This window comes from Rhincodon typus, chromosome 43, assembly GCF_021869965.1.
Source record: "Rhincodon typus isolate 14 chromosome 43, sRhiTyp1.1, whole genome shotgun sequence".
NCBI lineage: Eukaryota > Metazoa > Chordata > Chondrichthyes > Orectolobiformes > Rhincodontidae > Rhincodon > Rhincodon typus.
Window position 1 is genome coordinate 6,981,746 of NC_063374.1, and position 15,435 is coordinate 6,997,180.

Consider the following 15,435-nt stretch of genomic DNA (forward strand, 5'->3'; position numbering starts at 1 on the left):
GGCACAAGCACATTGCTGAAATCATGACCAAATATTGGAAACGGTTTGACGTGTTTGATATTAAGGTGATGTCTCTTTCTTTTCCTAGTACATACCTCTGCAGATCATCCTGAAGTTCATGATTGACATTGCCTCAGGGATGGAGTATTTGAGTAACCAAGGTTTTCTACACAGAGACCTGGCAGCTCGGAATTGCATGTGAGTTGTGTTCAGCCCCTGGGTGGCTTGGATTTATCATTCAGGGTTTGTGATTAGCTTTTCCAACGATCCATTTAGCTCCATTTTTAATAACCCACCACCATTTGGCTGTTTAATGTCCAGAGTGGAACCAAGCCATACACAACATTATGACCTTTCATTTGATTCCTGGACTCAGTGATGATTTAGCTGGTCACAATAAAAGCACTGACAGTAGCACTAAAATGGCCTTAGCACCTGAAATGGGTCAGGGATGGGATTAAATAAAAAACAAGGGATAGGCCAAAATCCTGGAATTCCCTCCCTAATAGCATTGTGGGTCAACCCACAGCAGGAGAACTGCAGCGGTTCAAGAAGGCCGCTCACCACCACCTTCTCAAGGGGCAACTTGGGATGGGCAAGAAATGCTGGCCAGCCAGCGACGCCCACATCCCACAAATGGAATTAAAAAAAGGTTCTTGTGGTGCAGTGGTAGTGGCCTGGAGGCTTAGGTTCAAATCTCACCTATTCCAGAGGGCTGTCATATATCTGAAAAGGTTGATTAGAAAATACAAAAAGTTTTCGTGCTTCTGATTGCTAACCAGTGAATCCCTTTGTAAAGTGACCATGTATAGATGTGAGGTGAGCACTGGACATGGTAAAGCAGGATACAGTGTAAAGCTCTCTCTACACTATCCCCATCAAACACTCCCCAGGACAGAGACAGCACGGGGTTAGATACAGGGTAAACATCCCTCTGCACTGTCCCCATCAAACACTCCAGGACAGTTACAGCACAGTGTTAGATACAGAGTTAAACTCCCTCTATACTGTTGCCATTGAACACTCTTAGGACAGTCACAGTACAGGGTTAGATACAGAGTGAAGCTGCCTCTGCACTGTCCCCATCAAACGCTCCCGGAAGAGGTACATCACGTGACTAAATAGAGTAAAATTCCATTTACAGTCTCCCCATCTAACACTCGCAGGCCAGGATACAGCATAGAGTTAGATATAGCATAATGTTCTTTCAAATCTGTCAAATAGCAACCTTGGAGAACAGCTTCCTACACTGTCTCAGTCTGAGATGATTTCTATTCACTCATGCTAACTTTTCTATATCCATCCCATGTGAGACTGTTTGTTCAGTACTGAGTGAGGGTGGGTTGTCATTGCTAGGATTATGCTCAGGAGTTTCAGTACTGAAACACTAGACAACTTCTGAAGGACAGAAGGCTGGGGTAGCATTGGAGGTGAGAGTTGGAAGCACTCTGACTACATTAATAGACTCCTTTCTCTAACGCTAATTCCTCCCGCACAGGTTGTGTGACAGTATGCGGGTGTGTGTCGCTGATTTTGGGTTGGCTAAAAAGATCTACAGCAGTAATTACTATCGGCAGAGGGCAGTCTCAAAGATGCCCGTGAAATGGATGGCCGTTGAGAGCATGGCAGAGTCGATCTACACAACAAAAAGTGATGTGGTATGCCATGTTTTTGTACTTTGCAGCTGAAGGCATGAGAGAATAGAGACCAGGAGTCACTCCAGATGTTTTCAGGGTTGGAAGGGAAGTGAGCATTGGTTCTGGTCCTGTTCTTGCCTTGTGGCACTGTGGAGCTGAAGTCATGCTGCTAAACTGCTTGGAGGGTTGGTTGTGGACTCAATGGACTGAATGGCCTGCTTCCACACTGTAGGGATTCTATGATTTTATTAAATGCCAGAGCCATCTTGAAGGGCTGTGTGACCTATTTTTGTTCCTTGTTCGTACGTATGTTTGAGTGATGGGTGAGTGGGACTTATTGTGAGTTGGAATATGGGGTCAGCAGAGATACAGATGAGTCAAAATTTACAGAGGGTGGTTTACAGATGGGAAGATGGCTAGAAGCATGTTAGAGTGGCCAAGCCTGGAGGTCACTGCAATGACCAACTGCAATGGCACTGAACCTACACCTCCTTCTTGTTCACAGTGGTCCTTTGGAGTGACAATGTGGGAGATTGTGACTCGGGGGAAGACACCTTATCCTGGCATACAAAACCATGAGATTTATGACTATCTACATCAAGGGAACCGACTGAAGCAACCGCCTGATTGTCTTGACAAACTGTGAGTGCCAGGATCTTCCCTTCCTCATTCTATTTCTGAATCGGAACAGTATCGAAGCATAATACTGGGGATGAGGGAGTTCAGTTCCACTAAGAGACTAGGGAATGTGATTTTTCACCTTAGAGCAGTGATGATCAATGGGACAGCCTTCAATATTTGATACAGTAAATAAGTAGAATTGGGTTTCATGATTCTTCCAAAAGACAACATCTCCAAAATGCTCTCAGTATTGCACTGGAGAATAAGCCTTAAGTTATGTGCTAAGGTCCTGGAAGGAGGGTTAAAACTGCTAAACTTCATACATTCAGAGGTTAGAGGTACCAACTGACGAGACAGTGGGATTCAAGTACAGCCAGTCTCAAAATGTATGCTAGCTTTCTCCCTGAGACATCTCAAACCTCATGCTAAGCCTTGTCCACACAATCTAGGCTGACGTTTGAGTGGAATAGTGAGGGTTTGCGGAGATAAATTTCTTCTGATGAGACGTTAATCCTTTGAGGCAGATGTTACAAGTTCGTGGTTTTGTTTTATTCATTCATGGGATGATGGCGTTGCTGGCTAGACCAGCACTTATTGCCAATCCCTAATTGCTCAGAGGGCAGTTCAGGGTCAACCACATTACTATAGGCCTGGAGTCACACATAGGCCAGACCAGGTAAGGATGGCAGATTTCCACATTAGTGAACTAGATGAATTTTCCAACAATTGGCAGTGGTTTCATGGTCATCAGTAGACTCTTAATTCCAGATTTTTAAATTAATTCGAATTCCACTGTCTGCCACAATGGAATCTGAACCTGGATCCTCAAAACATTATGGGGACCACTGGATTAATAGTCTGGTGATAATACCACTAGGCCATCGCCTCCCCCTATAAGATGCAATGGCCTAGTGGTATCTTGAAGAGTGGTATTTTGGCCTGCCCTCAACTAACACCATGGGTAGTCAGATTTACCAGTGATCCATCTGATGACTGTTTGTGGGAAGTTGTTATATATAGGTCATGTATATTGGGACACGAGGAGGCCATTCAGTCCCTCAAGCCTGTTTGACCATTGAATCTCAAATCCGTTTACCCAGCTTAGTTGCATTGCCCAACAACCTGACTCGATAATGAGCTATCCACCTGAGTTTTGAAATTTTCAATTGACCTCCAGCATCAAGTGCTTAATTCTGAGTGAATCTTTTGGGAGACAGTGGCATCATGGTAGTGAATGAGTAATTTAGAGACCCATGTTAAGGTTCTGAGGACATGTATTCAAATCCAACCTTGGCAGCTGGTGGAATTTAATATCTATTAATAAAATCTGGAATTGAAGTTTAGTCTCCTTGATGGTGAGTTTGAAATTATGATTGATTGTCATAATAATCCATCTGGTTCACTAATGTCCTTTCAGGGTGTAGATCTGCTAACCTTACCAAGTCTTGCCTAATGTGACTCTAGATCCACAGTAATGTGGTTGACTCTTACCCATCCTCTGAAATGGCAGTGCAAACCATTCAGATCCTGTACATGGACGACATTGCCATTTTCTGCTCAGATCTCCTGGCAGTGTGCAGACTCATGAGGATCAGGAACCAGTTCAAACCGGCCTCAGGAGCAAGGTAAATTGAGGCAAGACCGAGGCCATGATCTTTGGAAACTGAGCTGATTGATCCTTTACCCCTTCACTGTCAGGTGCTGGGAACATGGTTCAGAGGGGCTGGGGAGTGCGCCAAAACTTGGGAGAAGCATATTGCCAAGGTGAGGCAGAAACTGGGCTTATGGGAGCACTGTTCCCTGTCCATTGTGAGTAAAAACCTGGTCATCAGGTGTGAGGTACTCTTGGTGTTGCTTTATCTAGCACAGTTCTGACCCATTCTCCAAGCCTGCACCACTGCAGTCACCTGAGCCTTCTTCCACATCATCTGGTGGTCAAAGATGGACCATTTCTAAGCTCTGGATAAGGGCAGGAAAGATGTACCCAATACCACCCTCACCCTGGTGGCCACCTTTATGTGTGTTTGCTTCAAGCTGTACGTAGACCCTCAGTATGCAAAAACCAAGTATCACTGCATACTGATGTTCTAACTGTCCCCAGTGTTACAGAGAATGCATCTGGCCTCGTTGCTGCAGAATACTCCAAGTAGTTGGACCATTCCATATTACCTGTCCTTTGTGGAAAAATTTGCAAAGGAAACACGTAGTCCATCAGGCAGTGGTCAGTTCATAGAGTCCTTGAGACTCTAGGGAAAAAAAGAGAGGGTGGATCCTGTCTGGAGTTTCCCTGAGCAGACTATCAAAGTCATTTAACAGACTGCCCCAACGAACTTTCCAAAAAGCACCAAGATGTAGCTTGATTGAGAAGGGCACCACCCATCAGATCTTTCATGTACACCCAGACTCTCTCCGCCACCTCATGCTGCCCGTGAAGCGGCTGCATGGGGCAAAAGACGGTCACTTATCTCCTTCTCTTTGCAAAGACGATTGGCAAAGATTTGCAGTAACATTTGTTGAGGTGAGTCCTGAGCAGCTCTGTAATGCAGGATGCTAGATTGTACAGGCTGTTCCCTGGGATGCACACTGAGACAAGCATCAACTGCACCTGGAGGACCGTCAACTTACTGCATGATGCTGCTTAGTCTGACCGAAGCTTGTTGGTCTTCCGGTATAAACAGTCAATCTTGACTGAGTGTTGCAGATTGGCACATTCCAAGGTCCTGAAATACGTGCTTATGGCCACACCGTCTAAGGTCATTCTGACAAAGCACAACGAGTGTCCGTTAAGTTGTCAAATCCCCTCATTGCCTCAAAATGAATGCATGAGTAGAAAGTGCCCTTGTTTTGCAACTGCAGGGAAGCTCTGAGGAATGTCAAATCCCAGTGTGTTGTTCGTTTTTGTTTTTCTGCAAAGACTGTACGGAACAGTTTTAGGAATCTTTGATAATTATTTTATGAATACATTTATATTTTTGCAATAAAAAAAATGGATGGGTAACAATTGCCATTGATGGCCACATCCCATTAAAAGATAAAGGAAAAATATTCAGGTTTACATGCCCTTAAGAATGAAGAAGTGCTTCCTAACATCACCATGAACCTAAAAAATTCACTAGCTGCCAATTTGATTTGATTTGATTTATTATTGTGACGTGTACTGAGGTACAGTGAAAAGTGTTGTCTTACATGCTTCACAGGCAGATCGTATTATACAAATGCATCAGGGTAACAGAATGAAGTGCAAGATATAATGTTACAACTGTTGAAAAGGTGCAGAGAGAGATCAACATTAACATTAAAGGGGTCCACTCAAAAGTCTGATAACAGCAGGGAAGAAGCTGTTCTTGAATCTGTTCTTTTTTTATTATTCATTCACAGTATGTGAGGGCATCACTGGATAGGCCAGCATTTATTGCCCATCCCTAATTGCCCGTCTTCTTCCCTTTGTGCATGTATCCAAACTTTTATATATTCTGCCAGCTGGAAGAGAGTATAAGTGGGGTGGGAGGGATGTTTGATTATGTTGGTTGTTTGCTTGAGGCAGTGGGAAATATAGATAAAGTCCATGGATGGGAGGCTGGTTTGCGTGATGGAAGTTTGATAGGCACTACAGACATCAGGGTGTTGTTCACAATGAGCACCCTCTTTGCTGATTATGGTCTTTTCTTCCCAGGTACCACATCATGTTCAGCTGCTGGTTCCTGAACCCAGAGCAGCGACCAACATTTGCTAAGCTCAGATCACTTCTCCAGGAGCATCTTTGCATCTTGCCCATCCTCAAGAACCAGAGTAAGGTCTACTACACAAACACCAGGGCACAAAGAGCAGCAGCCCAAACAATGAACAGGGCCAATGACGGGGACAATGGCATGAGAAACTTCTACGTAGGGGTGCTGGATGATGACATAGACACTGGTTGCGACTCTGAGAGGACATTAGAGACTTAGGGTGAAGGTTGGATTATCAAATGAGAACACAATATTGATTAGATTGTGGAAGGAACAGGTTGGGCTGGCCTCATGAGTTGTTGAGCAAAATTAACAATACTTGATTTAATCACGCGAACCTTCAGTGCATCAATCAGACAAAATCCCTTCACAGTTACTTCTGGTGAAATTCATTCTCTGCGGTGTTTGTTGCTTTAACATTAGATATCAGGAGAATAGTTTTGTCAACAGTGAAAGCTTCTGGATAGACTGGGGTTGATTTCCTTGGAGCAGAGGGGATGAGGAGGGTCATGATTGAGATGTGTAAAATAATGAAGGGCACTGACAGGGTAAACAGGAAGAAACTTCTCCCCTTCATGGAGGGATCAGTGACAGGGGGCATAGATTTAAGGGAAGGGCAAGTAGTTTAGAGAGAGGAAGTGAGGAAGACAATTTTCACCCAGAGGATGGTGGGAATCTGGAACTCATTGCCTATAAGGGTAGTAGAGGCAGAAACCCTCATAATATTTAAGTATTTAGATGTGCACTTGCAACACCAAGGCAATGAGCCAAGTGCTGGAAAATTAGATTAAAATAGTTAAGTGTTTGTTCTTGATCAGCACAGACTCAGTGGGCCCAAGGGTCTTTTCTTGTGCACCAGACCTCTGATTCTGTCAGTGCTATATCTGAACGCACATGAGATCTTCTGGTATGTTCAGTCTTGCATGACTGACCCATGCTATCTGAAAATGGGTGCTAGTATTCGATTCAGCAGGAAGTAGGCCCCAGTGAGCTTGCACCCATGGCTTACACATCTATAATAATGGCAGCTTATCTTCTCTCCTTCACAATCCATTCGTAAAAAGTACATAACTTAAAAGCACATTTTAAGATCTCTCCCTTGAATGATACAGGGAGGTGTACGTGCTACTGTGGGAAGAGATTTAATGGATGGGCAAGGTCCATTATAGTGTCATGCAGACAGATTGTGGGAAAAGATTAAGTGGATGTGTAGAATGCATGACAGAGTAAGGCTTCAGGAGGAGATTAAGTATGTCGACAGTGTCCATGATACAGTTTAAGTCCGACTTCCAGGCACAAGCACATTACAACAGGAGGTGATCTGAAGCCACAGTATTGGTCGAATTTACTCCCCTCCTGAGTCTGGGAAACCTGAGGCTAATCTAGGGTCCATTATTGCTGCTTGAGCCAGGATGGACTAATTGAGTAGAATCTGAGAGAGCCATACTTAGCTTCTATGTTCTTTATTCCACTCTCACTCTAATACCATGCAGGTTCCCCTCTACCATTCCTGGCATAGAGAAGGTATAAACTGCTGCCTGGTTATAGTCATACAGCACAAAAGCAGACCCTTCAGTCCAACTAGTCCATTTTGGTTGCATGTATTACATGGTTGAGGTGAGCTCTGGGTTAAAAAAACAGGAGAAATCAAAATGCTGCAAGTGCTGGATGTGACAACAGAAAATGCAAGAAACACTCAGCAGACCAGGCAGCATTTGTAGAGAAAGGTAGAGTGATTGTTTCAGCGTAATGGCGTAATTGTTCAGTTATGATGAAGTGCGCCACTGTAATGCATATTCATGTCACTAGGTGGTGGTGGCGTAGCAGGAATGCACAGACCCTGACAATCATGGAATTATACCACTCTGAAGGGAGCTCACTCAACTACCCTACTCCTGCTCTGCAACTCGCCTTTTTGATTACACATCCAATTCCCCACTTTCTTCTTCTGCCACTCTTTCAGCTAGTGCTTTTGTGATCATGACATCACTATAGTTTGCTGCATTACGAACAAATTTTCTTAATTCCTCCAAATCTCCACTCTGGTCCTGCCAAAGACAGTGAAATTGTGATAAATCGCAGAGGTGGGGCCCACCACAGATCTGTGTTAAGTAGGTCTTCAGGATAGTTAAGGAGGTCCCCTACGCAATCTAGTTTGCTCTATGTTAAAAAAAATGAAAACACAGTGACTGTAAATATGTGAAAGATGTCTATTTTTCAAATTGTTCATACTTTACAATGTCCTGACCTTGTACAGTAAAGGGCATTGAAAAATGTTAAGAGTCTGTCCTGGAAAAAATCAGTTTTCTTTTTCTGCTTAGTGTGCTGTGTCAGACAAGTGCAGTGCAGCCTGCTATGTCATCAACATGATTTTCATGTTTCTTAAATTTGTATTCTCTGATTACTAACCGCTGCCGCCAACAACTGGAAACATTGTCTCCTTATTTACTCTATCAAAAGAAGCATAGCAGCTGGAGTTTTAAATTCAATAAATTTGGAATAAAAAACTACTATCACATGGAATTACCAGATTATAGTAAAAACCCATCTGGTCCATTGATGTTCTTTAAGTAACAAAATCCACTGTCTTTACCTGCTGTGGTCTACATGTGACTTCAGACCCTTGGAATAGGGTTGTCTCTCTTTACTTCCTTCTGAACTGGCCAAACATCTCATCCAGTTATATCAAACTTTTATTAGGATAGGTCTAATAAATATTAAAAACCAGATGTGCTGCTCACTTTGGTGTGGGACTGAACAACGAGTCCAACAGTACACTGGGTATACTTTAACCACACAGGCTGCAGTGGTTCAAAAAGATGCCTCATCACCACCTTCTCAAGGGGCAATAAGGGATGGACATTGAATGCTGACTTTGCCAGTGATGCCAACATGTCACGAAAGCATTAAAAAAAATCCTGATTTTGGTTGTTTTGTTGATTTCTCCACAAAACTGGTGTTTGCTTTTGTGTTCTCCTTTCTTATGCAATGAACATACACAGCTGTGGCATTCCAGAAAACCAGGCTGCATTTTGGTAGCACTGGCAAATGAGCCTTGTTGCTCACCCTTGGCACAGCTCGGTTAGCCACATACCCAGACATTGTTCAGGAATACTGTTGGTGTTAATAGTGATCAGGCAGGGATTTGAATATTAATTATATTAATGATTTCAAATTAGAGAATGTTGACAATACTCAGCAGTAGAGCCCAGGACAGGTACTTTGTTCAGATCAGGGACTGGGGAGTCTGGGTCAAGAACAGCACCAGGGGCCTGCAATTTCTGTCCCTGCTCCTGCTCAGCAGTCCCAGCAACACCTGTGCTGAGAGCAACAAAGTTGTCATTTCAAATGAATGACTCTTCATCTGATTTTAGCGGCCAGTGGGTGTTTTAACAATTATCTGAGAGGGCAAGTCATTGACCTTCATTGCTTACTTTGTTTTTCTTAATCTCTCCCAAGGTGTCATCGACCAGTTGAGCATTTCCAAAGAATTTTCTGTTATCTTTCAGACTTCCCACATCTACAGCATTTTACTTTTGTTTTCAATTACTGAATGCCTCTACTTCCCGAATATCACTCAATTTCATTATCTAGGCTGGCTCTCTGAGCACTATTGCTGTTGGAGATGGTGACTTTTGGATGAGACTGTACATCGAGGGCCCTGTCTGTCCTATCTCATGGACATACAGGAAAAAAATTACATGGCACTATTTTGAAGGAAAAGATGAGGGAGTTCCCCCTCGTATTTGGAGCCAACATCACAAAAAATTAGGTTATTTGGTCATTAAATCATGGCTGCTTTGGGATCATAGTGTGCACCAAATGCCTGCAGTATTTTCTACAATTATACAGAAATTACATTTTAAAAGTACTTTGCTGGATGTAAAACACTTCAAAACACCATGAGGCCTTGAAAAGAGTTCTACAAATGCAATATTTTCATTCTCATGTTGCATTACCTTAGTAAAAACAGCTTCTAACTCATAATTTTACCACGCTTATTTCAGAAGAGTATTAGTAATTAATGTTGAAGTTGGCCCGGCTGGAATTTTATGCTTGCCTTGCTCATGTCCATCTCTGGCGGCAAGCTCAGGGATGACCTCACAGTGCAAGCTAACTAAGTGAAACTAAACATTCCAGCTCTCGTGAGAACAATTTTCCTCTGCAATCCCATCCAAACATCCCCATCTGGAGCTTGTACAGACAAAGGTGGGGTGTGGCAACCCATCCGACAACCATCCAAGAGACTGAAGTGAAATGGACAATGGCTTCATATGGAGGAGAAAGACAGAGGGAAGTGTTGGTTTTCTGCTGTACAGTCACACAAAGTTACAGTCATTCATGCAGAATTTCTCATCTTACACAACACATTAAAATTATGACAAATGCAATCCTCTAATAACAAGTTTTTAGGTTTACCAATTGGAAATATCAATTTATTCCGCTGTTAATCTTTAATAGCATTTCTGGATATTTTCTGAAGAACAAGAAATGCTGAGTTAGTTGCACTGTTTGAAAGAAGAGCAATGGTGTCCTCCTTTGTATCTTGGACCAATATTTATCCCATAACCAGTATCACTAAAAAAGATCAAACAATTTGGTCACCATCACATTGCTGTTTGCGGGAACTTGCTGCATGCAAATTGACTACTACATTACCTACATGACAGCATTTTTAAACATGTTAAAGCAGTCTTGGAAATTCTGAGCAGCACTGGGAAGTCTCCCTTCACATGCATCGGTTCAATTGTCAATGAGAATCTAACTTAGGCAGTTATTGTGTATGGACCGTTCCTTGGTCTACTCTTTTTCATTCTTACATGGGAAGTGCATGTTGCTGGTACAATGAGTATTTGTTGCCCATCCCTAATTGCCCTTGAATTGCTTGACCTTCTAGGCCAATACAGAGGACAGTTAAGTGTCAAGCACATTGGTGTACATCATATGCCAGATAAAGATAGCAGAGTTCCTTTCCTGAAGGGAATTATGACAAGACACATAGTTGCCATTAGGCTAACTTATATTTTTAATTTCAGATTTTATTCAACTCAGATTTCACCATATGCTTTGGTGGGATTTTGAACCCATGACCCCAAGGTATCAACTTGACTTCTGGATACCGGTCCAAAATGACATTACCTGTACCTCACCACATTTCCACATGAAGAACTATGCATTTTCCAAATTAGCTACCATAGAGGTCTTAAAGATGTTTTTAAGCAACAGACATGTTGTAGTCTATAACCTTCCCCTCAGTTAATACAATCCATTTATCAAAACAGTCAAATAGCAAGCACCATGATTTCCTCTTGACAGACAACCCCATTTACACTTACTGCAGTAACAGCTGTCAGAATTAATGTGACACCAAGGAGCATTGCCCAGTGATAAACATTCATTAGCTCCTGGTAGTTATTATTTGTTGGCTTCAATCCAAAATGTCTCAGCTGGGGTTGTCAGGAGCTAGAGCTGTAAGTTTTCAGTTCAGTTTCCCTCTATGTGGGTCACTGCATCAAGATGGTGTACATCGGTACAAATGTCTATGCATGAGTGACTGTACATACAAGTCTGAACAAATTTGAACTAAAACCAAAAAAAAACTATGGAGACTGCTGAAGTTTCTCCTTCCTTTCTCTCCTCTTGTTAGGCTACAGGCCATGCCCGGTATCTTGTGCGGTCTTGTAGAATCTGGAGCACAGTAACAAGCCATTTAGCCCAACAGGCCAATACTGGAGTTTAATTTTACCTTTAGTTTACATACTAGATACCTGATACCAGATTTTCCGCTCAGAGCCATTCCTCATTCATGCTCACTATTAGTATGCAGCAAAATCTCAGAGGGACTCACTGGCACAGCACTGACATCATGACTTTTTGTTCTGATCAAATTGTCAGCATCCTTCAACAATAGTCCATAATACACATGTAGCTTATAAGAGGACTGGGCTCACAGGAGAACCTGGTTCATAGGAGGTCCGAGCTCACAGGAGGACCAGGTTCACAGGGGGACCAGGTTCACAGCGGGTCTGGGCTCACAGGAGGACCAGGTTCATGGAAGGTCCAGGTAAACAGGAGGTTCAGGTTCCTAGGAGGACCAGGCTCACAGGAGGTCAAAGTTCCCTCACCAATCCCACCACTGGCAGACCCTGCCTGACTAGCTCCAGAGAACCTGATTTCACTCATCTTGACCGAAGATGGCATCCGTGTTGCTTCTCTGGGCTGGGTGCACTTCTGACACCTCCGGTGGTACTGCTGGGACTGAAGAGATGTGAGCAACCCTTGGCGGCAGGGTCTCATCCCTTAAAGGGACAGGAGCTCTGACAGCAATTCAGTTAAAGCTGGATGGGAAAATTCAGTCAGGACTCTGGCATCAAACCCTGTGGTACACCGCTGGTCACAGGCTTCCAGTTACAAATACGGCCACTGTCACTGTCTCATATTTGCGAGCCAATTTTAGACTCAGTTTGCAAACTTGCCTTGGGCTCATAGCTTTTGGACCAGCCTTCCATGTGGGATCTTGTCAAAGGTCCTACTGAAGTCCGTGTAAACCACATCAACTACACTACTGTCATCAATATATTCAGTCACCTTTTCAAAAACTCAAATAAATTAGTCAGAGAGGATCTCTCTCTACCAAATCCATGCTGATTAACCCTGCCTTCCCAAGCATTGATTAATCCTGTCCTTCAGAAATTTTTCCTATAATTTCCCTACCACTGACATCAAACTAACTGGTCTGTAATTACCTGGCCTACTCCTGCTGCCATAGAGTAATAGAGCATGGAAACAGATCCTTCAGTCCAACAAGTCCATGCCGACCAGAATCCCAAACTAAACTAGGCCCACCTGGCTGCACTTGACTCATATTCCTCCAAACATTTCTTATTCATGTACTTACCTGTCTTTTAAACATTGTAACCGTACCCGCATTCACCACTTCTTCTGGATGTTCATTCCATACATGAACCATTCTGTGTGTAAAAGAATTGCCCCTCATGTCTTTTTTTAAAGTCTTTCTCCTCTCACTTTAAAAATATACCTCTAGTTTTGAAATCCCCCAACCTTGGGAAAAGACACCACCCATTCACCTTATCCATACCCCTCATGATTTTATAAACTTCTATAAGGTCACCCCTCAACCTCCTACACTCCAGTGAAAAGAAGTCCTAGCCTATCCAGTTTCTTCTAATAACTCAAATTCTCCATTCCTGGTAACATCTGGTAAATCTCTTCTGAACCCTCTCCAGCTTAATAATATCCTTCCTATGATAGGGCAACCAGAACTGGACACAGTACTCCAGAAGAGACCTCACCAACATCCTGTACAACCTCAACATAATGTCCTAACTCATATACTCAGAGGTCTGAGCAATGAAGGCAAGCATATAAATGACTTCTAACTACCATGTCTATATGTGACATGAACTTCAAAGAATTATATACCTGAACCCTTAGGTCTCTCTGTTCTACAATACTACCCAAGGCCCTACTTTTAACTGTATAAATCCTGCCCTTGTTTGTTTTACCAAAACGCAATACCTCGCATTTAAACAAATTAAACTCCAGCTGCCACTCTTCAGCCCATTGATCCAATTGATCAAGACCTCTTTGTAATCTTAGATAACATTCTTCACTGTCTACTATACCACAAATTTTGGTCTCATCCACAAATTTATGAACCATGCCTTCTATATTCTCATCCAAATCATTTATATAAATGATAAACAAAAGTGGACCTAGCCCCAAACCCTGTAGAACACTGCTGGTCACATGTCTCCAGTCCGAAAAACAACCCTCCACCATCATTCTCTGTCTCTTGCCATTAAGCTAATTTTGTTTCCAGTTGGCAAGCTCACCCTGAATCCCACATAATCTAACTTTACTAATTAGTCTACCATGTGGAACCTTGTCAAAGGTTTTACTAAGGTCCAAGTAAATAATGTCTAATGCTCTGGCCTTATCAATCTTCTTGATTACTTCCTCAAAAACCTCAGTAAAGTTTGTGAGACCCAATTTACCCCCCTCTATCCATACTGACTATTTTAATCATTCCTTGCCTCTCCAAATGCATATAAATCCTATTGTTTAAAATCACTTCCAACAACGTACCCACCACCAAAGTCAGACTCACAGGTTTATAGTTCCCAGGCTTCTCCTTACATCCCTTCTTAATCAAAGGCACAACATTAGCCACTCTCCAGTCATCCGACACATCATCCATAGTTATAGATGACACAAATTTTCTGCAAGAGGCCCTGCAATTACCTCCCTAACTTTCCACAACTTCCTGAGATACATTAGACAGGGTCCTGGAGATTTATCCACCTTTACGTTTTCTAAGACCTCCAGCAGTTCCTCTTCTGTAATGCCCTTCTTGAACAAAAGAGCCACATTAGCTATCCTCCATTTTATGCTTTTATTTCAGAATCTGCATCCACAGCACATTCCACGTTTCTTGGCATCTTTCTTGGCTTGTCTTGCTATTGCTCTGACAGTGTGATGTAAGCTGTTGTTGGAGCCACTCACATTGTGACATCCATGTGTTTAAAAATAGCAAACAGAGAGCACAATGCTGGGGTTTCAGGGAATGCATCCTAAATTATTCATCAATCTGTCCAATTCCTGCCTCACTATAATGATTTACAACGTGCTATAAAATCCTATTTGGGGAAAGGACACTGCACATTTTATTCTGGTGAATAGCGTGATTATCATGCTTCAAGGAAGAAGGTAGTTTGTCTTGATGAAGTGAGGATCATCACAGTAGGGGTCTGATGAGGAGAATAAGTCACTGGTATATTTTCAGAAATCACAAAATGCACTGTGGAACAACAGCATCGAAACTAATAGGGCAAAAGAAAGAATTCCTCCTTAAATATTCACTTGTTCCAATACTGACACAGAAATGTGTACCATCTACATGACGCATTGCGGTAACTCACCAGTCTTTCTTTGACAGTGCATCCAAACTCGTGACATATGATTAAAAACCTTCTGTTTCTTCATTAGCCCAGAATATGAGGAAAACATCCTGCTCCTTGAACAGTACCTTGGGAATTTTTTTACGTTCAAATAGAAGGATGACATGGAATAGGTTTAAGATTTCATCTATAGAAAGCATCTCCCAACTCCCTCATGACTGGACTGAATTGTCAAACTGGATTTTGTACTTAGATCTTTGGAGTGGAGCTCAAACCTTTTTGTCCCCTGAGAGGAGAGTGCTACAACTCATCAAGACTGACACACACTAATTAATCTCTGGAGCAGGTTTCAGTTCCCCACTATTTTGAGTTGCAGGTGGACCAAAATTAATTTCCACCCTATCATAGAATCCCTACAGTGTGGAAATAGGCCCTTCGGCCCAACAAGTCCACACCGACCCTTGGAGCATCCCACCCAGACCCATCCCCTTATAATCCACCTAATCTACACATCCCTGCATACTACAG

At 42.6% G+C, this 15,435-nt stretch overlaps 1 protein-coding gene across 1 annotated transcript in view; it reads left to right on the forward strand.

Annotated features, from left to right (window-relative positions):
* LOC109936849 (tyrosine-protein kinase Mer-like) overlaps positions 1-8,879 on the forward strand; it is a 40,621-nt gene extending 31,742 nt beyond the window's left edge. The window contains exons 11-14 of the mRNA XM_048619715.1: positions 89-198; positions 1,499-1,658; positions 2,143-2,279; positions 5,932-8,879. Of these exons, the coding sequence (XP_048475672.1) occupies positions 89-198; positions 1,499-1,658; positions 2,143-2,279; positions 5,932-6,205 (681 nt within the window). The 3' untranslated portion in view covers positions 6,206-8,879. The remainder of the gene's footprint in view (positions 1-88; positions 199-1,498; positions 1,659-2,142; positions 2,280-5,931) is intronic.
* The last annotated feature ends 6,556 nt before the right edge of the window (positions 8,880-15,435 follow it).